Below are 26,389 nucleotides of genomic sequence, written 5' to 3'. Positions count from 1 at the left end.
ATGAAAATGTGCTGTTTATGAGAGAATAATCCACAGAACTTTCTAAATAAAGTTCACTGATTATTCATATATCACTTTTTGTGTGCCAGACACTATTTTAAGTGTTTTATTACTTATTAATTCATTTAATCCTCATAGCATCTTATGAGGTGGGTTCCAATGTTACAAATGAGGAACCTATCAGTTTGGTTCCCAATCAGTATGATTAGCCACTATGCCTTGCTCCACAAGTTCCTTCTCAATATCACCACCTACAGAGTTATAAAACACTTTTTTTTTTTTTTTTACAAAACTTCTTTAGAAAAAGGGATGTAGAATATTTGGAAAATATAAAAGAAGTACAGAACTAACTAGTAATCAGCACCACCCAGAGATAATCATTATTAACCTTTTCTGGTAAACGGTCTCATCTATGCAAGGCCATGTTCTGGCATTATTACTCAGGGTTCATAATAATCTAACCTGAGGTGAGGCTGACCACTTAGACAGCTTAAGGAATTAGCATCAAATTTTCTGTTTTCTAAATCTTCAGCTAACTTCCAGATTCCTAACATGATTCTATGTGAGCTTTTAAGTGTCTTGAAAAAAAAATCCAGAGTAAAATTTTCAAATATTTGAGACTCCTGCCCTTAAATGTGAGATTCTCTAAAGTTATGTCTCCACTGGTTCGTTAAAGCTTCCCAGTCTCCCCTGCTATACTGTATGTGCAGCGTACCTCTGAGCCTTTGTTCTCACTGACTCTCAGCCTAAACCTCCTGCTCTGTCTCACTTAGTTCCTTTGGCTGGTATTCATAGTTTAAGATTCAACTGAGGCTTTACTCATCCTCTTTACAAGTCTTCCCCTACTCCTCGGAAAAAGAGACCTTCTGCCTTATCACCCTATGGTACTGACATTTTCTGTTGAGACGCCCATCTATTGCATCTTTACCAGTTCCGTAAAGGCAGGGACCAGATTTAACCCGTCTCTACAGCCTCAGTGGCTAGCACAGCACCTAAGTCATGCAAGGTAGTCAACAAGTGCTTCTTAGGCTGAAATGAAATGCTAGGTTTTAAATGAAACCAACAAGTGCCAGTCGTCAGACTCTATCTGTACGCCTGGGCTAACATTTCTATCAGTCGGATCCCTGTTGCCCTGGGGCTATTTCCAGTGATAGGCAGTGCTTTCTCCTCTGGGATAGATTTCACCATTGCCCTGAAAAGACAACTAAAGGTCTTCTGGAGATGGAAACATTTGAATTATATTTATGAAAATAAACGGTTGTAGTGAATGATAAACGTTATTCATAAAAGATTCAAGACACACAGAAAAATACAGAGAAGAAATTAAGAATCTTTATTGTGAAACTTCACAATGAAGAGACTGCCATCGTAAACGTTTTGGTGAATGGCCTTTCAAATACTTTTATGCACTCACACAGAATTTTACACATATTTTAAACAAGTAAAATTTACAAACAAGATATGCTGCATAAAATCCCTTTACTCCTTTCACTTAATAATCTGTCACAAACCTCTTGCTATATCAATAAATATAGAATACCTTGATCATTCTAATGGCTCTATTCCATGCATGTTTCATCAGTGAGAAAGACCCTTGAACACACAGGTTTGCACACTTGTCCAATTATCTCAAGATAAATTCCTAGTAGCGGGTCTCCTGGGGCAAAGGGCATGCTCATTTACATTTTCGATATATATTACTATTTTGTGCCCCAGAAAAATAGTTCTGCGTTGACATTCCCCATTATAGCATGAGACAGATGCCACCTGTTCCTGCCCAATCTGAAGGATAAAAAATGTTTTGTTTTTGCTTGGGTTTTTTTGCTGGTTTGTTTTCATAGTTTATTTTATTACTGAGAAGTAGAGTATCTTTCTGTACTTTTTTTGTCCCTTTACATTTTTTCTCTTTTGAATTGCCTTGCCATGAACTTTGTCCATTTTTCAATTGGTATGTTAGTTCTTTCCTTATAGATTTTGAAGGATCTTTTTCATATTAGTCATATTAACTTTAATTGTATTAAAAATATTATTCTTAGATTGACATTTGTCTTTTGACTTAGTTTATGGTGGTTTATTTTTTGCTATGCAAAATTTTAGATTTTATATAATCACGGTTTATCACAAAGGTTTTCTTTTGGTACTGGGTTTTGTAGCATTATGAGAAAGACATTTTGCAACCTAAGATTATAAAAATACTCACTTGTATTTTTTGTAGTACTTTCACAGTTTCTTTCTTTCTTTCTTTTTTTTTTTTTTCTTGAGGCAGAGTCTCGCTCTGTCACCCAGGCTGGAGTGCATTGGCACAATCTTGGCTCACTGCAACCTCCGCCTCCTGGATTCAAGTAATTCTCCTGCCTCAGCCTCCCAAGTAGCTGGGACTACATAAGCACACTGCCACACCCGGCTAATGTTTTGTATTTTAGTAGAGACGGGGTTTCACTGTGTTGCCCAGGCTGGTTGCAAATTCCTGAGCTCAGGCAATCTGCTTGCCTCAGCCTCCCAAAGTGTTGGGATTACAGGTGTGAGCCACCGCACCCAGCCTACAGTTTTTTATTTGACAGTTACATTTTTAGATTCGTCTGAAAAATTCTGATATGAAGGGATAAATTGGGGGATTTCATTTTTAGTATTATAATCACAAATAGAATATCTTCAAAGAATAAGATGTGAATTGAAATGGTACCCAATTAATTGGTATATCTTTTTATTTCAGTTGCTTATGGATACGTTTATCCTGTTACAATCACTGGGGCATCATCTGTGTCTACTGCCTCTAGTCCTCTCATGGTGCTTCACTCCATACTTCTACCAACATCTCCCTCTGCATGATAAACAAGACACACACACTCATGTAGAGATTTATGGTTGATAAGCGAAAAATGTATTTGTTAACCTCTATGGTGGGATTTCTTTTAAACTACACTTTCAAAGAAACGAGGCACAATGTCATATTCATCATTCCTGAATCATGTCCTTTGGTCTTTTGATTTAAGACACATATTCAAGTACACATCTTACACAGTGCAGAAACTGGTCTAGGTCAAAACAGAGAAAGAACAAACCACAGGAACACAAATATCTTAAAATCTAAAAGAAAGAGATAAGTATTTCATGGATAATTGATCACCTTTTAAGTTTAGAGAATTATACATCTACAGATAAACTGATGACGCATTCTCCTTCAGCGTAATCAGAGGAAACCAAGCAACCATTTCCAGAAATGCAAACTGCATAGGTCAGAGGTCTGTGTAACTGCAGGCTGTAATATGATGATGAGCATACTAACTTAGCGCTTATCATGTGCCAAGTACTATGCTAAGATTTACAAATATTAATACATTTTAGTCTCACAACAGCCCTATGAAGGCAGGCAAGTACTAGTTTTATTCCCCACACTACACAGATGGGAAAACCCAGGCAAAAAGAGCCTCAGCAATTTGCCAAGACTACATGTTAGTGAGTAGCTGAGTCGGGATCTGAAACCAATCTGCCAGATTTTTGGTCTGTGTGCTTACCATGACATTGTATTTCAGGTCCAGGGAAAACAGCCCCAATGACCATATTAGAATCTCCAGCCATCCTCATTTAAAAGCTGAGTCTGACCTCAAGTAGCCAGTTAACAATGACTTCTCAAGGGCTTCTGAGCAAAGGTTGGTCTGGACTTAATGTCAGTGTCTTATTCCCAAGGAGGAATCTCCCTTAGTCGAGTCAGCATCTGCCATTTTAGCCACTGTCCCACTTCTTTAGTGAACTGGGGTAGTTCTTAACTTCAGTTTCCCCTTCTATCGAGTAGGGATAATCATGATAATAACTATGTTTGAAAAAGCCTTATACACTGTAAAGCACGAATCCAAGTTGTAACGGTTCAGGGGCAAAATAACCAGTCACATGTAAAGTTCCAGGTACAGAAGGCAGGAGCTGTACTAGTCTCTACAGAGAACAGCCAGGGCCTAACGAGGCCCATGGGCCAGGTAGAGGCTGCCTGGAGAGGTACTCATAGCAAGGCAGGTCCCTTCAGTTACACCAGCCAGGAGTCCAGGAAGAAGGCATTGCTTTGAATGTCTAAATTCTGTAGTATCACTCAGGAGAAAATAACTCCAAGGGGAAGTGCAATGGGTAAAGAAACCTTCGACTTCCTCTCTTGTCACTGAGGCACGTTTTGAGAACTTCCCTCATCCCCAAGCAGGCCCTGCCTGCAGCTCCAGTCCTCTCACCTTTCACTGAATGGTGCCAGGGGGCCAGGAAGCACCCAGCAGGTCTCCACTGCTACAGAAAATACAAGCACTTGAAGGGCAAGGAAGTAATTGAAGGAAACCAAAGGGACTCGGAAGGCCCTGCCAGTGCGTCCCTGCCAATGGTCTCTGAAGACTCAGGTGCTCCCTCATCTTGCAACGCGGCTGCCTGGCAGCAGGGAGTGACAAATGGTCTTATTTTCCACTTATCTCTCTAACTTTAAAAGAACAGGCTCATGATACCAGCTGGCAAGGGAAGGAAAAGTAGCACTTGGATTTTTTTTTAATATAGAAAGTATAGAGCATTTCTTAACTTTCTGTCATAGAAAACGTTTCCAAGTAGAAATTTTTGCTGGCTTTACCTCGGCTAGACCAAACTTGGCATGAAGGCAGCATCCAGCATGGTATCTATTTTGTGCTGGCCGAGGGGAGGAGAGTGAAGAGGTGGGGCCAGTCTACTCAGGCCCATCTACTATTTATAACAAGTGCTTCCATGCTAATTGTGCACTGGCCTTCTTCTGGATGCTCTCTTTACTAACTATGCGCTCCTCCTCAGAACTCCAAGTGGTGGATGCCATTATTTCCTCCATATTATAGACGTGGAAACAAATACAGCTAAGTTACCTATCCAAGACAGCACAGGCAGTGGTGACGCTGGAATCAAACCCCAGCTGGTAAGACAGAATTCACAACCACTCCATTCCAGGCTCACATACACACATGTTTCATTTTTCCTATTGAAGTGAGCGCCATCAGCATGGCCCAGGAACCGCCTAAAAGAAGGAAATAAAACTAACATTTTGCGAGCACCTTCTCTGAGTCACACACTGGGCTGAGCACTTTTACTTCAGAAGAAGGCAGTTAAAGCTGTGAGCCAAGGTCGACTGGCTTCTGTGATTCCATGAGCCCCATGTGCACTTCGAGCCATTAAGACCTTTCTCAGGCTCAGCTCAAGACATCAGGGAGCTTTCAAAGCCTAAACCCAAGACCATGTTCCTCACTTATCTTGACTTAAATTTATCAGCTTTTGTGACTACAATATGGCCTATCACAAATCTATCAAACACTTCTCCTGCCCTTAGGGCTCTTTACCGCGTCCTATGATTCACTAAAAACTGAAAAAGGGAAAAATGATTTTCTCTCTCACCTTTGGGAAATAACAGCTTCAGAAGCCAATAGAAGCTGCCCTTGCCAGCAAAAAAGTTACAGTAGAGGCAGCTAAAGTCTACCACTAAGCAGCACAGAAAGGAGCAAGGTGGCTTTGCTCTTGTTCATTGGCCAAGCTGCCTCCCAATTCTGCCTCTCTGGTGATCCCCCACGTACCCCTCTTTCTCCAGATCACCACCCCCACCAACATACAAAAGGCTGAGTGTACACTCCTAGTGCTCACTTAACGCCTATCCCACCTATGGCGATTCCAAGCAGAGAATGAGGGCCACTGCCTCCATCAAACTCCTTTTCTCTTAGATCCAATAAAAACGAAAACTTGAAAGAGAAGGAAATTCTCACACTACCACTGCTACCTCTCAGTCACATAAGCCAGCACGGTGCAATAGAAATACGTGAGGTATGTGTGTACTTTTAATACTTCTAGTAGCCCCATTAGATAAAAAGAAGCAGGTGAAATTCATCTTCATGTATTTTATTTAACCTGATAGATTTAAAATATATCATTTAACACGTAATCAATAACAAAATTATTAATGAGCTATTTTATATTCTTTTTTCATGTTAAATTTTCATTTAACATGAAATTTAAAAGTTCATTTTCCACTTATAGCACATCTCAATTAGGACTAGTCATATTTCTCATGCTCAGTAGCCACATGCGGCTCATGGCTACTGTGCTGGACTGCACTGACAAACATTATTCTCTCTGTTACTGTCTCACAAACACAGGTATCTTTAACCCATCTTCACCGAGTGCGATCAAAAATTATGAGACATAAACAGTGAACTGTGACTTTGCCTCCAAGTGCTTTTAATTTCTGAATAAATCTGATGTATTTTCTCATTTAATTTTCACCATAACCTTGTGAAATAGGTCTCACAGCATTTTAGATGAGTAATAGATCGGCATAACACCATCTCTCTCTCTCTCTCTCACACACACACACACACACACACACACAGAGCCACATGCACCTGTTATATGCTCTCATTTAGGTATACCCAAGGATCAGAACTTAACTGAAGCCACAGAGCAATACAAAGTCCTAGTGAAAGAAAGCAGCCAAATTCTTGCTTGTTTTACTGCTGCTCAGTCTCACACCATCATTCCAGAAGAATTTACTGCAATAGTCTAAGCGCCTGCAATAATCTAAGCGCCTCCATTTAAAGGGATGTTTATAAACATCAGGCCCTCTTGGGCCTCAAACCAAACTTGGCAGCAGTGCAGGCCACCTGAGTTATACGGGAGGGCTGGTTCAGTCAGTGCCCAACCTGATTCCTGAAAAATCTCTCTGCCTCCAGCTCCCTGGCCAAATGGGAGCCCTCTGTCCTCTCAAGACCATGCAGTTCCTGCCTTCAGGGAGCTAACCAGCTCATAAGAGAGATTAGACATAGAAACAAATAAATCAAATAAATAAAAAGAATTCTGGGATGGCAGGAAAGAGATACCTTCTGAAGGTATTAGAGGAACCTCTATATAAAAGTTTACATTTGGAAAACGAACAGGATTTAAAGACATGAAGTCAGGAAAAGGGGCCCGTGCCAAGCAGAGGTCACTGTGTACTGGAGGGCCTAGATCAGCGAAGGTGCAGGGTAAGTTCACAAGGCAGCCTTGCTCAGATGACTGAAGAAGGCGATCATGAAGGAACTGAGTATAAAACAAGGCTGCACCTGTAATCCTAGCACTTTGGGAGGCCAAGGTGGGTGGGTTGCCTGAGATTAGGAGTTCAAGACCAACCTGGCCAAAATGGTGAAACTCCGTCTCTGCTAAAAAAAATACAAAAATTAGCCAGGCGTGGTGGTGGCTGCCTGTAATCCCAGCTACTCAGGAGGCTGAGGCAAGAGAATTGCTTGAACCTGGGAGATGGAGGCTGCAGTGAGCTAAGATCAAGCCACTGCACTCCAGCCTCGGCAACAGAGCAAGACTCCGTCTCAAAATACACACAGACACACACACACACACACACACACACACACACACACACACACACACAAAGGCAGCAAAGGTGGATATGAGCCATCTTCAGGTGTCTTGGATGTTAACTAAGGACTTGGGATTTATTGGCTAAGAACTAGGCACAAACAGAAAGTTCTAGAGAAGATTTAATACCAACAGAGGAGTACTTTAAAAAGCCAATCTGATAGTGGTGCCAAAAAAATGAAGAAGTAAAAACAGACCAAAAACAAGCAAAGGAACAAATAAGCAATAAAGGAGGTTAACAGGAGATTCCTCCTGAGAACACTGCAGTTCTTGGGGTGATGGGCTGTCACAGCCAAAACTACAGTAGTGGTAGGAAAAGCAATGCTAGGAGAGGGTGAGATTTATAGGATCTGGAAACTAACTGCAAAAGCCAAAAGTGACTCAAGTTTAAAGCCTACATTATTCAAACAATGGAAACAGAAAAAGTGCAAAAAAGAAAGTCAATATAACTGTAAGAGTTTCTCCCCACTTGGGGGCGGGTTGCAGGAGAGATCATGATCTCAAGTCTGACGTACTAATTTCCCTAATAAGGCCTGAATGTGTTCTATGCACCCACTTTAGTTGTCTAAGAGAATGACTGTTGAAAGAAATCCAATAAGCACTTGGCTTTCTAGAACTTGCTTAACCAGTTCATGATAACTTGAACCTGTTGGTCACTTACTTTTTGCAAGCTGGTCTTGGCAATCTGCTCAGCTGTCCTCTGAATGACCTCAGCAGATCTGCTGACCACTATTCACATCTGCCCTGACAACCGAGGGAAGGAAAATTCCAATGTGAAGATGAAACCTTCTGAAGTGAATCTGACTTCTGAAAGGTTCACAGTGTGTCAGGAAGAACTTTAGATCTGAAACTTTTTATGCTTCAACACTTAAAGTGAAAGAAAATGTGTAAGTAAATATCACTGATGGAGCTCCTTGTCAATGATCTCCTAAATTTTCTGAAATCTAGGAGTCAAGATGCCCATTTAGCATTTAATTCTGCATGGTAGAACATGCTACAGAAACTCTGTCACACACATTCGTTGTGGTGGGGCTCCTAAATAACCAAGACATCGTGGAGCCCAAACTGCTTCAAAAAATGGAAAATACCATTTGTATAAACACATTGGGTATCAAAGCTCCTGAACATGTCTTCAGAAGCTCTGAAATTAACACCTTTAGGAAAAGGATCGAATGTGTGTGTACACACACTCAGAGATACATACTTCAGAGCCGTCCCCAAAGATGCTATCCTGCACAGACTTTGTCATATCTTCAACAACATGTGGTAATAACATTTTAAAAACATCTTTAAATGTTTAGCTTTTAAAGCATAAATAAGGCCACTTTATTTGGTGAAAAATAGAGGGGTGTTTTAGAAAGCAGAATATAACTGTCCAGGTTGAAATATATCCCAGTCATGGAGTTATAACTTCCTCTCGCAATGGGCGTTGGTCTCCAAAGACGCCTCCCAACAACTCCTCCCTTTTCTACGGGCACATACTCAGGAGGTGGAGTGACTCTACTCCCTCAACTCTAGGCTGGTCTTACGACTTGCTTTGATCAACAGAAGGCAGCAAAAGTGGCTTTCTTGAATTTTCAAGCTCAGGTCCTAAGAGGCCTGGCAGCTTCCACTTCCTCTCTTGGAAGCCAGGCTGAAAAGTTTGGCTACCCAGCTGGAAAGAGTGGCCTTGTGGACAGAAGCCCAGATCCATCTGGGATAGTTGAGTTCAGCTGAGATCCCAGCTGTATGCAGCTGCATGACTGAGCCCAGGCGAGAACAGCAGATGAACTCTAGTCATCCCACAGAATCTTGAGAAATAAGCTGGTTATGTTTCAAGGTACCCTGGGGTATTTTACAATAAGAGATCACGGAAACAATGGGTTACAAATGGTTAAAAAGTGGGCCTATCACTATCACTCATCTGCCACCATGTGTGATCATTGTTGGATTTTGAAAACTTCCTCTTGCAAATTAATTTAAGTGAAGAAACACAGACAAGACCTTCCCTCGTCATATTTAAAATGTGGTATTCAGTAATATCTAGAGTACTGGGACTGTCTTGACATTGGATTCTGGTAATTCTTCCCCCAGAGCCCTACAGGGCTAGAAAAAGTATCTCCCTTGATTGGTGACGTTCTCTCCCCATTGTATTCCTGCTTTATTTAACACAATCCCACAAACTTGCTAATATTTATGTTAGAGAGATTAACAAGATGATAGAATGCTGGAGTAAATAAAATTTCAGTGTGGGTGTTGGGAAGATGAAGACAATTTAGCAGAGGCCTTAACTGACACTTTATGGCATGAACTACCTAGAGGCACAGAGACAGCAAGGACCAGGTGGGCTTGGGGTAAACTGATTTTTAGCCCCAATTCTTGACCCTCCCTGCACCTATACCCTTGCTGTAAATGCACTGTGGTCAGAGTATACTTTTTTGCCTAACTTTGGGCTCACTCACGTGACCTGCTTTGGCTAGGGTGTGAGTGACAGTGCGCCAGCTCTGAGTCTAAACTTAGGAGGCACCACACGTATCACTTGCACTCTTGCCCTTCTGTGAAGGGAGATCATGCCCCCACCGGCTCGCTGGTCCCTGGGGAAAGATGAGAGATACATAGAGAAGTGCCACCGCAGCTGACCCACCAATTCATAATCAAGAAAGAAACAACTACTTTCGAATGCGACTGAGAGCTTCAGGTGTCTTATAACCAAGTACCCCCATTTTTCTAAGAGAGAGAGTTATTTATTTAATTATTTCTTCTTTTCTCTTTCCTTCTTTTCCTCTGTTCCCATTTCCTATCTAGCTCTTCAGAAATGCAATCATAACCTTTACCTTCCCTTCACCAGACACTCCCTACACTGGAAGCTTATCTAACTACGTGCTTACTTTGAAACTCCAGAGCAGAAACTGTCTCCCACAAGGAGATTGCCTCAAGAGACAACAATCAATTTACAACCTAAAGTATGTCCCTGATGGAAGGCTCTCCCAACTGGAGAGTGTCTTGAGACAAAGACCACTATACAACCTAGCTCTGCTTGCAATGACGCCAGTTCGACCTACAGTAGATTAAGCACCAAAGCGAGTCGCGCAGACCCCCACCTGCTTACTCCCTCCCCTGGATGCCATTCATGCCAAGTCCCCCTTTAAAAGTCCATGCTTTCTGCCCCAAAAGAGAAACAGTACCCTTAAAGGCAGGAGCCTGTACCTCTCCCCCCAAGCTAAGCTGTGGAATAAAGTCACTTGCTTTATGCCAGACCTCGCTCTTGTGAATTAGACTCTGCAAGTCACGAGTGACTGCACCTGAGTTTGTTACAGTCTACAGCAATAGTTGACTAACACAAAGCTCCTTTATCAGATGCTAACATCTGCAAAATACACATGGTGCTTTAGAACAATAGAGTCTTCCTGGCTATACAGGTTGTGAACGGATGGTTAAGCAGTCTCATTGCCAAGCAGAATGTAAACACAACATATTGAATATCACCAAATCTTGCTCTGACAATCTAAGGTTATCTTTTTAAAGACTGTCATTTGGTATTTGACGTTCTCCATAATTTAACCCTAACTTAGTTTTCTAGCCAATTCTGTCCCATTTATAGTTTATGTTCCATTCATTAGTTCCATAAATTAGAATATTTATTATTCTTGAATAAGTCTCACATTACCTAGCTGTTCCTTTACCAGTTTAGATTGTGATAGGATTCATTTCTTTCAGTCCTTTAAGGACAGGTTTGGATGTCATCTCTGTGAGAAATCTGCTCTGATTCTGCCGTTTAAAGCAGAGCATCTATCCCCTGACTGTTATCGTGAGGTATGTCATTTCCTCTTAGGGTATTTGGCTTATTCTGCTTTGTAACACTTTCTTATCTTCTTACAAAGTCCTAGATGGCAAGGTTTATGGATTATTTACCTCTGTAATCTCCATGGCATTTAGCAAAAGGCCTTACACATAGGATACAGACCAATCAATACTTTTGTGCCCTCATACTTTAAAGAATGAGGGCTGGCTGCGGTGGTTCACGCCTGTAATCCCCGCCCTTTGGGAGGCCACGGTGGGCAGATTGCTTGAGTCCAGGAGTTTTAGACCAGCCTGGGCAACATGGCAAAACCCCATCTCTATTAAAAATATAAAAAAACATTGCCAGGTGTGAAGGCACATGCCTTTAGTCCCAAAGCTACTCAGGGAGCTGAGGCGAGAGGATCACTTGAGCCCAGGAGGTGAAGGCTGCAGTGAACCCTGATCGCACCACTGTACTCCAGCCTAGGCCACAGAGTGAGACTGTCTCAGAAAAAAAAAACAATGGGAGGCTGCTGCAGGGCATCAGGAAACAACATGGAGAAAGAAAGGTAGACTTTGGAGTCTGAGCAATCTGGATTCTAGCACTTCGTAGCTGGGTAATCTTGGACAAGTCCGTCTCTCTGTGCTCAGTTCCCAAGTATGTAAAATTTGCATAGCACATATTTCACAAGATTGTTGTGAAAATTCAACATAAAAATGAATGTAAATGCCTCACAATGTTTGACATATGGTGGCGGCTCCATAAATGGTAGCTCTATTATAAAAATGATAATGACACAGAACATAAGCTAGAAGTTAAACAAATCCCTGATGTTAAATTATTTTCTCTTAAAAGTTAAGCATTTGAGGGTGATGGTAATGACTCTAGTTCCAATCAACTCTTTCCATAAAAACTGTGGTTTCAAAGATCTAGACTGTAGTTTTATTAAAATGTTCATATATGTTACTCTTCTTCACAGTTCTCCATGCTATAGGTGGTTACCAGTAGAAGCGAATTTGTTCCAGGCAACTAATGCATCTTCTTGGAACAAAGTGAAACAAAGTCTTCCATCCCAAACACACGAGTCCACTTTCAAGGGAGCATTAGCTCTTTCGTACCATTCCCAATTCTTCACCAGGAGACTAAAACAATCATTACAATGAACCAAAAGCTAGAGATTCTAAAAGTAGTAGAATTATTTGACAGTGACTAAATGATGCAGCTACAGTTATTTACATGTAAACATTATCTCAGTGAGGTTCTACAACATATCTCAATGATGTCCCTTAATGAGTAAGAGTTGAAGTGTTTTTATAAATAAAACTATCATGCAAATGTCAAGTAGTAGGTATTATTGTTAAAATAATTCCACAAAAACTGCTTAATCTGCCTTGTACTAATTGAAATTTTGTTTATATATCCAAATTTCACAATAATCCTCTAAGGGCCAATCTCAAGATCAGGCAAGCATAAAAGCCTCTAAGTGGCCAGGTAATGTCAATGAGCAAACTGAACTTGGTGTGCATGCAGGGAGGAAGCGTTAGCCCGTTCACTGGAGGTCACAGCCTGGCTGCAGGAGCAATTGGTACTCCACCCCCTACTATTGTCTCAAGGAATGAAGACCTATTGTTGCCAGCTCTTTTGAAGAAATTTGGGTTTTATTTGAAATATCCTGATTTTTAAAGGCTGCCTTGCTTTTTATCTTAAAATTCTTTGGGAAGGGAGCAAAAAAATGTATTTGCAGACCAGATGTGGCCATGGTTTGCCAATTTGTGGCCTTTGCACTAGATATCCTAAAGTCATTTTGAGTCAACAGAGAGAGGTTAAAAGATTATTATTGGATTCATTGTATTTTTATTTAAAATCTGAAAATGTATAGTTCACTCTCTATTACGCTTTAAAAAAACACCTCACTCCCTCATTTATAAATCCTCACTCACTCCCCTTTTGGACTTCTGTTTTTAGTCCTATAGTTCTCCTCTACCAGGACACCCCATGGCCACTGTCCCACGTACGAATTTAAATCCGGCTGGTTCTTTGAAGCTTGATTTAAATGCTAGTTCCTGCAAAAAAAAAAAAAAAACCTCCATGTTCCTCCTCAAAGACCACTTTGTATAAATTATGATGTAGATGATCCAAAGTAAAGATTCACATTGATTTCCAGTGGGTCTCATCACCCCTTCACCTCAGATGATATAACCCAATAATCACTGTAATTATTCACTGTCACAAAAGTGAAAGGCTTAGAAGGAATAAGATCTAATGCTCCATAACAGAGTAGGTTGACTAGAGTTTAAAATAATGTACTGTATATTTCCAAATAGCTCAAAGATAGGTTTTGAAATGTTCCCAACACATAGAAACGATAAATGCTCGAGGCGACAGATATCCTACATACCCTGACTTGATCGCTACACATTCTAGGCAGGTAACAAAATATCACAAGCACCCCATAAATATGTACAAATATTATGTATCAATAAAAAAAGTAAAAGGCCTAGAATCAATGGGTCAAGAGTCAAGTTTGATAGGACTCACCGCCAAACACATCTCCATTCTGGTAGTTTTTCCCTTTCTGGGCTTCCTCTTCATTTTGAACAGTGGCAACATGCTTGGCGGAGGCACAGCCCATAGTCTCATTCGGTCAGCTTCAGCCGGGCTGAACTGTAAATCATCTCTACAGACACAGGGACATTTTTTTTTCTTTAAACACAAAGAAAATCCACCTTGCTGCTGAGTTGGTCAAGATGTGTGCACCTGTAAGAAAAGAAAGCTAGATTAGAATGGGCGGTGACTGCAGCAAAACACAAGCCTCAGTATCTTGGTGTGCTGTGGCCTGCAGTGTACTAGAAGTCATGCACAGACCCACCCATCGATTGCACTGGTGTTGTGGTGGGCACGGAAGAAACACATGCACCATGGCCCATTCTCACTTGATTTCCCACTCAGAAAGCAAGATGGAAAGGCATGTCCCTATGTAACACATGGCCGAGGAGTGAACTTTTTGAGGAGATACCAAAAATATGTATTTATTCAAATACATATTTGGGCACTACTGCTTGCCACACATACTCTTAAAGTACCTGTAGGTTTACTAATGTTCTGAAATCTCAAACACTGTCGAGGAAGGAGAGCACACTCTTGAGATCCACCTAGTTCAGGAGGCTGGGAAAAGCTCTTCATCTTCCTCATCCTACCCTGCAGGCCAGCCCTCCCAGCTCCTCAAATTTTGCCAGGAAAAGGTAGCCATCCTCCTCAGACTGGAAGATGGCTATTTTATACATTTCTGGTTAAGGCTGTAAATAATTCAGCATTTTACTTTACCTGAGGTGACACTGTTTTGATGACAAAGGAAGGAGATGGAGCAAGGTCTTAAACTTACTTTTGTCCATTTTCTCCTTAGCTAGCCAAATGTTTTAAGGATTGGGCAGAAGATGTCAAATATGAAGAAAAGCAACAAAGCAGTTGTCAAGCTTTTGGAGTAAACTTTGTGCCTCTACTGATCTCTCATAAAGACTTAAAGAGTATTTACAGATACAACGCAAAGGAGATAATCTTCAAGTTGACTTAAGTGACTTTACCTTTCCCTGCCCCACCCAAGGTGGCTGCTCAAATTCTGAGTGTTTGCTATGCTTAACTTGCTCATTTTTGTTTTATTCTTTCATCATCCTAACCCAACCATTCCAGGCCTATGGATGACTTATTCCAATCTTGTAAATGTTTCCTTTGAAACATCTCTCCTACACATTCCTTTGTTCCCATCCCTCCCATTGTAATACAGGTCCTTACCTCCTCAGAGTCCTGGCAGTACAAAGAAGGCATCAAGCCTCTTTTAATCTTCATCAGCACCCACGTCCCACTGCCCCCCGCCCATGAATAGTGGAAGTGTCTCAAGTTTCACAGATAGTGCTACTATACAGTAGCTATACGCTTTCTCTACCAAGAAGACTAGAGCTCCTAAATCCTCCTTGCTAGAGCACTAAGGACAGCTCTGGATGTAGAAATTTAATCATTTAAACCATAAAATCTCAGCAAAGAGAATTTTTCAAATTAGCATAATCAATCTAATAAACAAACTTAGATATAAAGGCAGTGATCTTAAATTAACCCAAGCAAATACAAATTGCAGTAAATACTGGCAATGACTGTAACATTAGTCACGTCTCATATAATTCTTCAAACTATTCTCTATCACTGGTTGTATTAAATTATTATTAGGAAGTGTAGAGTTTGTTGGTAAAGTTCTACAAACCAGGAAGATTTTTCTCCTAGATGACTAATGCTTATATCCTCCCCATACTTGATGTAACTTCATGTTAACAGGTCTTCATCTCAAAACTATATGAAATCCAGGCCTGCGGATGTGCACACACACACATACACACACACACACACACACACACATCCTATTCCATTACTTAGCAGTAATGTCTTCAAGGCTACAGTATTTCTATTTGATGATCTAGTCATACTGGTATATAGAGCTCAGGGGCCTTATGGAGAAGAGATGCTGATATTTTAAAAATTGCACGCAATACAGTGTAATACGAGCTCTGATTAAAGTTTCACAGGAATCTATGGCGACGCAGAATTCAAAAAAGCAGATTAGATTATGACTGGGCAGAGGAAGGAAGTAGTATTTTTCTAGGGTATCAAAGGTTTGGGAGAAATTTACCAGGCTGAAAGGATGGTAGCATTATTCAGTTGCAAGGAACAGCCTGGGCTAAGACACTAGAATGTGGAAGAGCATGGCACATTTGCGTGTGTTCATTTCAGAGGGGTCAGGTGGGGATGGGGGGCAGGGCAGAGGACTGGACTGCTGATACTTCGTGAAGAGCCTGCAGAAGGACTTGCTACCTTCATCCAACCAAATAAACTATGGGATGTCGTGAGACCACAGGCAGTCTTTCTGATCCAACTTAGAGCACACTGTGAGAAAATATTAAATTAGTTGTGTAGAGGTCCATTCTGTCAACCTGTCATAGTTTTTGAAGAAACATCAATGAAATATTAGACAAGAGGGAGAGGACAAGGGGTTCAGCTGTAAAGGTGGGAGAAGACAAGAGTCCCCTCTGTAACCCGGAGGCTGCTGTGAATTGCTGATTTTGTTGCTGCGGCCAATGCTGTTGCTGCTTCTGCTTTTGCTGTTGTTGTTATTGCTGCTGCTACTGCTGCTGTTTTGGATTCCCAGCCAGCACCCTGTCAGGGGCAGCATCCATCCCGCTGCTTCCTCATCCCCAGCATCATCATGCAAGGTAACAGGTGTGGGCTCCCAGACATGATTCCTTACTGTTCAAAAAGGAAGTGTGGTAAAACCACTTCACACTTACACATACGCAGGAGAGATCGAAGTGAGAAGGGGAACCTAGGTGGCTTCCCTGCCACCTTTTCAGAATAAATTAAGTAAAAACAGGAGAGAGGGGGCAATCCTAACAGAATCAGAGTACACTGAGAAGTAAGAGACAACTCAACAATAATGCTCTTTGAGAGTCCTCTCGCTTTTCCAATTTCATGTCTACAGCCTCTTATGCTATCCAAGAAGCAATGGGAAGAACTGAAGACATGACTTATCTTTTGCTACTCCTGAAAGCAGCTACTGGTGTTTCTTCTGTGCTTTAAAAGTTGTGTTTGCATTAAAAAATTTTATTTGAATTTTAAAGGTGGAAATTATTTGAAATCAAATACACTGCAGAAGGCTAACAAAAATAAGATACAAAAGAATGGCTCTGTTTTTTTAAAAGAATGTCTCTGTTATTCAAGCATTGGGGTGAGGGGTAGGTTAACAAGTAGATTTGACATGATTTACACCCAATTCAAATGATGACTCAAGAAATTTCAATTTAATTACACATATTTTAAAGCACTATAGCTCAATATGAGTTCTCACCAAATTATAAATAGGTATAGATTTTGTTTCTGAAACATACGTGCTATATCATTTTACAGCAGCAATTCAAATTTAAGAGTGATGTTTTCAAGTTTCAGGACCTCATGAGGAATGTATTTTAGTAATTTACCCATTTGAAGGTGATAATTATGAAGTCATTTGAGGGGCAAAAGATCTCTAATTCACAAAGTTAATCATAGATCACTGAAGAAAGTTTTTTACTATGTCATTTGGATTCTGCACATAAACACTTGTCCAATTATTCATTCATTTAATCAACAGATTTTGGTTTTAAAATAGTAAGTGGCAGATATGTGTTTGGTAGGTATTGTGCATATAGTGGCAAACAAGGCAAGATGTGTTTCTTCTCTATCCCTATAGAACAAGAATGATCAGAGACGGAGATAATTAGAAAGACCAGTTTTGCAGCAATAACATGCAGCTATTGCAGTTTAAATACAGGATGACAAGAGAGTTCACCTCACAGGCATTTGACTCAGCTTTGGAATGGAGCATGTCAAGAAATGTCAGGTTAGAGACCTGACCAGAGCTAAAGAAACAGGATTAAAATACCCCTGATTTGTATCTCTTTTATAGCCTGATGTAATGTCAAGGTTTCATTTCTACTGAAAATTCTTTCACTTAATCTCAATCCAACTGAGACTTCATGTTGAGAAGACCTTCAAAAACATATCCCTAAAGACTGCTAGAATCATCTGCTCAAAAGACGTTCCCTTCAGTTTATACTATCCTTCACATAAACTCCAGTGTTTTTTTTTTAAGCTTCCATTTTTTCATTAGCTTTACTCAGCTTTTCTCTCCCAACGTCACATGCTCTATTGTTTACCTTCCTGAAACCACAGCACTTAGAGAGAGGTAAGTCTGATGGTGCAAACAAGCATGCAGAGACCACGACCTGGAGCAGCTCTGAGACTTTTGTTGTCACATGTTGTTATTACCAGCATGTTACTTCTGAAGCCACAGATCACAGTGTGAGAATTAAATCAAAGCATCCCTTTGATATTTGATGGAATCGTCTAAAACTAAGTCCCATTGAGGATAATTTTTCTTTAATCTAAATGATCTATATCATAGGATTATCAGGTGCCTCTAAAAGCATGAGGTCCAATTAACTGCCCCATGGCTTTGCGTAAACCCCTCCCCAAATGGTTATAGGTCTACATTATCTTGCCTTATGTAATTAGAAGTGCAATCCATGATACCATGAGCTAGCCTAATTGAATGCCGTCTTTACAGGACACTTTTCCCGCTTTTGATAAAATAATCAACAAATCTGTAAGCCCAATTGAAATTTTTTTAAAAATGTAAAAAATGTATAACCATGCATGTTTATCCTTCCTCTCCTTACACTGTACCTCAAGGCGCTTCAGATATCAGAAGAGAAACTACTGCTCCAGAGCACTTCATGTGACAACATGAGGAAGTTGTCTCCATGCAAGTAGGTTCACTACTTTTGTATGAATACATATCACATATTACACACATGCAATACCTTTGTCCTTTTATAAGGAAAGATTATAATAGTTCTTTTCATTACCTTAGTTTTTTATAACTAGAAACAAGGTTTCATCAAAAAAATCCTACTTTTATAAAATTGGGAAGGAATAAAAAAAGCAAAATCTGTTTTTAAGAAAAATCAGAGATATTTTAACTTTTTTTAAAAAAAGGCTATAGGAAAATATTTCTATTTACATAACATTATGCGTAATTCACTTTCCACTAATTAGTCATGGACTTTTTCATTTTGGATACAAAAGGCAAAAATACTGTAGATAAATTCCCTGTCAAGAAAGGCACTTCTAAAATATGCATTAAAAGTGATACATTCCATAAAGAAATTCTAGGCTAAAAAGAACATGAGTCTTGGAGGACTGGAGAGAAATCAAATTCTGATTGCAACGGGCACACAGAGAGCTATGAAGTCAGCAGTTAAGCAAAGAATACAGCCACATTATTAATAGATCAGGAGCAAAGTGCCCCCTTTCTTCTTCTGATTAAAAAGGCAAATCGAGACAAGGCAACATCTAAAAACTCCTTTCTTTTATTGAAGAAACAGCTAACATCTAAGCTCCATAAAGGAAAAAAATCTCTCTCTCTCTCTCTCTCTCTATATATATATGTGTGTGTGTGTGTGTGTGTGTGTGTGTGTATATACATACATGTATATACACACACACATATATATACACACACACACATACATACATATATAAAACTAATCAGTCTATTTGCCCATCTGCTCAGCTTCACTATAATGAGTGTTAATACAGCAGCCCACTGAGCGGGAAGAAGAAAGGCAACTTAAAAGTGATTTCTAATCTTGAAGCTTTGGTATCCTTGGGCTACTGTTAACACCATTTCACATTTCATTGTGAATGTTAAAAATAATACAAAAAGAGATGTCACATTTGACATGAGAATAATCTAGAAAAGTCAAGCCTTTCATTACCCCACAATCGCTGGCATCACAGAACACACTGATTCCTCGACTCACACTCGTCTGACGGCATGACAATCGACAATATGCTATTAACTCCAAAGATACGAGGATTCTGGCTTCTGCCTTCTTTATGGGAAAACTCTCATGTCCGCATATAGTAATTCTACAGAGGTGTCTCTCAGAAATGTAACCACAATAAGTGCTTATGCAATAGGACACATTTCTGCTGGATTCAGGCAGTAAGGTGTGAGGCCAAGAAGAAGACGTGGCAAGTGGAAAGAGTGTTGAAGAGGGCATGAGAAGCCCGAGCTCTGGTCCCAGCTGCCACACACCTGCCTCAGGACCACGGCTGGGCTTCATGTGTCTCAGTCTCTTTCTTAGACTCTATGATCTACCTCAACATATGTCCAAGTAATGACATGAAGGATGAAATGACCACTTAAAGAAAAGCTATGTCTTACCACATTCAATTTATTTGCGCTCTTTGTTTTTGGTACTAACTCAATTAGGACATACTTGCAAGTCTGAAACCTCAAAATTTTCAGGAGGCCCTATAAGGTCTAAAGATGATCACCAAGGATGTTTTGGCCTAATAGTGTTGATTTCAATTGTGTATTTGCTGGAAAAATAAACACAACTTAGCTCCCCTATTTCTTCTTCTTTTTTTTTTTTTTTGAGACGGAGTCTCGTTCTATCACCCAAGCTGGAGTGCAGTGGCAGGATCTCAGCTCACTGCAAGCTCCGCCTCCCGGGTTTACGCCATTCTCCTGCCTCAGCCTCCAGAGTAGCTGGGACTACAGGCGCCTGCCACCTCGCCCGGCTAGTTTTTTTTTTGTACTTTTTTTTTTTTTTTGAGACGGAGTCTTGCTCTGTCGCCCAGGCTGGGGTGCAGTGGCCGGATCTCAGCTCACTGCAAGCTCCACCTCCCGGGTTTACGCCATTCTCCTGCCTCAGCCTCCTGAGTAGCTGGGACTACAGGCGCCCGCCACCTCGCCCGGCTAGTTTTTTGTATTTTTTAGTAGAGATGGGGTTTCACCGTGTTAGCCAGGATGGTCTCGATCTCCTGACCTCGTGATCCACCCGTCTCGGCCTCCCAAAGTGCTGGGATTACAGGCTTGAGCCACCGCGCCCGGCCTTTTTTTTGTACTTTTTAGTAGAGACGGGGTTTCACGTGTTAGCCAGGATGGTCTCGATCTCCTGACCTCGTGATCCGCCCGTCTCGGCCTCCCAAAGTGCTGGGATTATAGGCTTGAGCCACCGCGCCCGGCCTCTATCTTGCCTTTAATGAATGAAATTAATTTTAACAGTGTTTCTTATAGGGAGATGATTAGAAAAAGTTGGTGCAATAATTGTTCTTCAGCTAAGGATTTAATAGTGTTGCACCTTTCTCCTGCACCAGAAAACTCCTCTGTGTTACCTGTGTATGTTCACATGAGCTCATGCATGGCTGACAAGGCAAGAGAAGAAAACACCAGCTCCTGATTAAAGTCACACGTTCACAGCTGTGTGGACCCACGCAGAAGACTTACGCTGCTTCTAGATTTGCTCCTCAGTGGTCAAGGGCAATGGCAGATATTCCTGGACACTGAGTTCTCTTTCTTGTTCCTTTTATTTTGTTTTGTTTTGAGAAAGAGTCTTACTCTGTTGCCCAGGCTGGAGTGCAGTGGCATATCTCGGTTCACTGCAACTCCACCTCCTGGATTCAAGTAAACCTCCATAGTAGCTGGGATTACAAGTGCATACCACCATGCCCGGATCATTTTTGTATTTTTAGCAGAGATGGGATTTCACCATGTTGGCCAGGCTGCTCTCGAACTCCTAACCTCAAGTGATCTTCCCGTCTTGGCCTCCCAAAGTGCTGGGATTTCAGGCATGAGGCACAACACCTGGCCCTCTTCTTCTACTTCTAAGACCCAGATAATTTGCAGGAGGTCTTTAGTTTGTGTCATGGGGGACCTCTGCACCACTGCTTTTCCAGAAAGACATCTGTGACTAGAATTTCTTGACAGATATGTTGCTGGTTCCCCGTCACTTAGGACAAAGCCATGTGATTTCCTTGTTAGTATCTTAAAATTAATAATAGCAGCACCTGTTTTCCCTCTTTTTTTTTTTTTTTTGGACTGTTTTGAAAATCTAAGTAGATAAGAAAATGCTTTGAATAACACTTATATAGCAAGGTAATATTCTGTGTGTACTCTGTGACGCCAGGTGGACGACACTTGTAGTCAGACGTGGGGCTTTTCATGAGCACTGGGTGAAATCAGCTTGCCCAGAGGGCCCCAATAGCAGGCAACTTTGCTGACCTAACCCAAGCACACTCAGACTACCAATGACAGAGAAAAGGAGAGAAAACAGATGGAAAGGGAGAGATTTTTTTTAAAGTAATAAATAAATAAATAAATAAATAAATACACACAAAAGTGAATGTAGAATAAGTCAAATTACTAAAAGACTGTAAGTCGTGATCCTTCAGGAATAGCCACGGAAGAACATCCTAGGCACTCCACATGTTGAAACACAGTGTAAGAAACAGACAGGATTCCTGCCCTTGGAGGACCAGCATCCAGCCAGGGCTAAGAGATCATAAACATAATAAAGTAAAATAAAACCCCAAGGACTAATGTACATTGCAAGGAAACAAAGAATCAGAGATGCTCGTGAGAGTCAGAAGATATTTCAAGCTAATTAAATTAGTGCTTGCCCCAGCTTTATTTTATGCACCAAGGGATGCAGGATCATACAGCAAAATGTGCAACTCTTAGCAGACCCTCCGTAAGTATTTGCTGATGGAGAGGATAGTAAAACAGATGTCCTATCAGTCTGAGCTGCTGATCCTCCCTAACACCATAAACTACAGCAGAGATCTGCAGCTGGATTAATCTCAGAAACCTGCAGTTTACTTTCATGGTGCCAGATGACAAAAAAGAGTTAATGCCACTGATCCCTTGGCCCATACACACATCTGAAAAGCACAATGTGTTTTCATCATTGAATTGCAAAGCCTCAATTTCTACACAAATCCAGTATATTCCACATATTAATCCAGTTTAATCCCTTAGTTTACTGCTAGCATGACTTGTATCTCAGCCTGAAGCTGGTTACTGAGGTAGATGTAAGGAAATACAACAAACACACGAAAGATCATTAATTTTCTAGGCTAATCATTAGAAGCAAATGTGAGAATAGTTTTTGTTTTTTTTGTTCATTTGTTTTGTTTTGTTTTGTTTTTATTACAGAGTCTCATTCTGTCACCTAGGCTGGAATGCAGTGGCGCGATCTCGGCTCACTGCAACCTCCGCCTACTGGGTTCAAGCGATTCTCGTGCCTCAGCCTCCTGAGTAGCTGGACTACAGGCGCGTGCCACCATGCCTGGCTGATTTTTTTTTTTTTTTTTTGTATTTTTAGTAGAGACAGGGTTTCACCATGTTGGCCACACTAGTTTCAAACTCTTGACCTCAGGTGATCCACCCGTTTCAGCCTGCCAAAGTGCTGGGACTACAGGCATGAGCCACCGAGCCTGTCCTTTTTGTTTGTTTTGTTTTGCTTTGTTTTTGAGATGGGGTCTTGCTGTGTTGCCCAGGCTGGAGTGCAGTGGCACAATCTTGGCTCACTGCACCTCTGCCTCCTGAGTTCAAGCAATTCTCCTGCCTCAGCCTCCTGAGTAGCTGGGATTACATGCGTGTGCCACCACACCAGGCTATTTTTTGTGTTTTTAGTAGAGATGGGGTTTCGCCATGTTGTCCAGGCTAGTCTTGAACTCCTGACCTCAGGTGATCCGCCTGCCTCAGCCTTCCAAAGTGCTGGGATTACAAGCATGAGCCACCATGCCGGCCAATAATCATTTTTTTTAAAAAACAAAAAGCCTATTCATATTTTGAGTACTTGATTTGGTACTCATATTTGAGTACAAATATATTTAATATTCTTGGAATTGTCAATCATTTTAATAAAGTAATGTACTACTATAATACTTTGAAAAGATCTGAATCCTACAAATTGAAAAACTGTTTCCCTTAAAATCTAAATACATATGCCTTTTCCCTTCCAAAATAACCTCCTTCCTCCTTTTTTCCCCCTCCTTAATAAAATAAATAAAATTATCCACGAGAGACTGATGTAAACTGTGACCTAAAATTCTTGTCTCCTTGTGCTCTGCCTCAGGCCACATTATTTCAGGTCTGAAGAGAGTCTGAGATGATCCAATGATTCAGAAAATCTGCTTATACACTGCTAGCCAGAGAACTGCTCATGGAAATAAGCATCTCTAGAGGAAAGCCTTGACTATCCGAAAGTCTTCCTTCTGGAACTGTCAAGCTCTGTCTAGAACAGCTCAAGATTGGGAAGTTCCCTGAAAACAAAGAAAGTAAACATAAAACCCTCGTTTTTGGCGGAAGGACTAGTCTCATTCTCTTTCTCTCTCTCAATCTCTCTGTCTGTCTGTCACACACACACACACACACACACACACACACACACACACACACACACACACCCATAAAAGTTCTAAAGATGAAAACTACAACAGAGAATACCCAGTATTTTGTGATTTTTGTGACTCTGGGCAAATTTTGTATCTCTGGGCAAATTACTTACTTCACAGTGCCTTGGGTACTCGTTTATAAAATGATATATGACCTCATGAATTTTGAGAAGGGCAGATGAGATGATCTATGTAAAGTGTTTAGGACAGCACCTGGCACATAGTAAGCAATCAGTAATAGATAGTATTGTCATTACCATCACTGTCATCATTATTATGTGATGGAATGGTGATGAACTCTTAAGATGAGAGGGGCAGGGGTAAGAGACACTAGAAAGAAGAGATGGGAAAGAAAGATGAGAGGTTAATTTTGGCAGCTTGGTGGTTTTTAGGAATTGTATCAAACGTAAACAGGCAGACTGGATGCAGACAGAAAGCAGGAGACAGCAGTTCTGCAGCAGGAGAAGTACATGCTCCCTTTACAGCAGCCCTGAGCAGTGCCAAAGGTTTCTCCTGTGCTGGGGCAGGAAGGTCAGCCTCTGTGTGCCATATCCAAGGGCTCTAAAGCAAAAGGCTATGTAAAGACAAGTCAAGGTCAGCGAGCTCTCTCCTGCTTCATCACAGCCTCAATGAGCATGTAGCTCACATCTTCAAACTATCATATTTTATGTGTCTGTCTCCTTCCCCAGGCAGGTTTCCAAGGCCACGACCATCTCCTCATCATTCCTTTCTGTATTCCCTCCAGCGCAATGTCAAGCTCACAGTAGGTTTGCAATAAATGAACGAATGAATTTTCTTAGAAACTCCTTTTCACGAAGAGATGTGACAGCTTTTAAGGAAGGGAGTACCCATCTCAGCCCCATGTCCTGGGTCACCTGCATGGACAATGACTTCTTTAGTTCATCACCAACAACTAAATTTAAAAATGTTTATCTGGGCCATCATAGAGAATCTTAAATTATGTTTAGTATATACTCCCTAGAAAGACAGAAAAGGAGTAAAATGTAGTTTCATACCAGTATAATGGAATTTTGAAAGCTGTTTGCACTTGTATGATTGGCCCTAATCCGCCCCCCAAAATTGTGCTGTTTATTTGTTTCAACAATCACTTTTGGGGAACCTGCTTAGTCTTCAACATTCCACTAGGGACCAGAGATTCCAAAATGGGTAAGACAACTAGACTCTAACGTCCATTTCCTCACTTTCAAATAGAATCTAGGGATATTTACTGGTACCTCTAATCTTGCCCGTCTGGAAAAAAATCAAGGATTTTGTTTGCTTGTATGTTTTTGCTTAAACTTAAATCTTTGATTAGTTTGCCATAACAAAGAAGTATTTAAGGGTGATGTCCTTAGACGGCCAAACAAATTGAAATTATAAATATTATTCTCAGGTACCACAAATCAATCCCCTTTTAACCTACCACATTTAAGAAAAAGGCACCTCAGTTCTCATATTGCTCTCAAGAAATGCACAAGACTTTTGGGAACTTCATTGATTTTGTAGCACTTGGCCAAAAACACATTCTGTGCAATCATCACTAAAGGAAAACAAAAAACAGGTAACTGAGAGAAGAGACCCAGGAGGGCAATGCAAAGTCAGTTGAGTGACGGCCTCTCCCTTCTCATGTACCAGGATTCTACTGTCCTTGACGAGTTTGCTCGTTACTCTGGACTGAAGAGTCTTTCCACCACACCTACCATCATTTCTGGGATGTTTAATGCGGTTTGAGATAACAAAACATAAAAGTGAGGGCAAGATACTCTTCCTTAACCTTGATGCCCTTCTTCTGCCACTGAAAAACTATTAAAGAACACATAGGGTTACAGGTTATGAGCTATTAAGGACCTCACAAATGACCTTTACCAGAAATGTAGCCTATTCTAAAATAATTATTTTAAATTAGCCAATGTTCTCCATGTGAAATAGCATCATTAGTGAACACAGTGTTCTTTCCTACAGCAAAAGGTACTTAGAGAAACAGACCACAGTGACAAGCTGAGAAGCAGACAACACAGGCAGGAAGAACATGCCTGAGGCCAACCACCAGGAGACGGCAGTGCAGCGTCAAGATGCATCAGCCAGCACCTCATGGTGTTAACTAACACTCTCCAGCACATCACATCTACATGTAGTCTGAGACATAAAATTTGAAGTTTTTACCTGAATAGAGCACTAAAGGTATGACTTGATGACACACTCTTTTATCAGAAAAAAGTATAACAGCATTAGGATAAATTGAGGATCTGACCACATTCTACTCTAAGGAGGCCTTTGCCCCAGCGCTGTGTCTCTGTGAGCCCTCCAGTGGGTGGCCCAGCTGTGGTGGTTGCATTCCTGCATATGACAAAGTTACAGCTGGCAAACTGCTTATTTTTCCTGAATCTGGGATGATATCCCATCACCTCTATTACATCA

General features: G+C 40.9%; 1 protein-coding gene across 1 annotated transcript in view; it reads right to left on the bottom strand.

The window, feature by feature from the left end:
* Positions 1–26,389, bottom strand: part of C1H1orf21 (chromosome 1 C1orf21 homolog) — a 250,448-nt gene that overhangs the window by 141,933 nt on the left and 82,126 nt on the right. Inside the window, exon 2 of the mRNA XM_005540223.5 lies at positions 13,682–13,900. Within this exon, the coding sequence (XP_005540280.1) occupies positions 13,682–13,775 (94 nt within the window). The 5' untranslated portion in view covers positions 13,776–13,900. The remainder of the gene's footprint in view (positions 1–13,681; positions 13,901–26,389) is intronic.

The sequence above is a fragment of the Macaca fascicularis genome, chromosome 1, assembly GCF_037993035.2.
Source record: "Macaca fascicularis isolate 582-1 chromosome 1, T2T-MFA8v1.1".
NCBI classification, from domain to species: Eukaryota; Metazoa; Chordata; class Mammalia; order Primates; family Cercopithecidae; genus Macaca; species Macaca fascicularis.
This window is presented reverse-complemented; position numbering and strand designations above follow the sequence as displayed.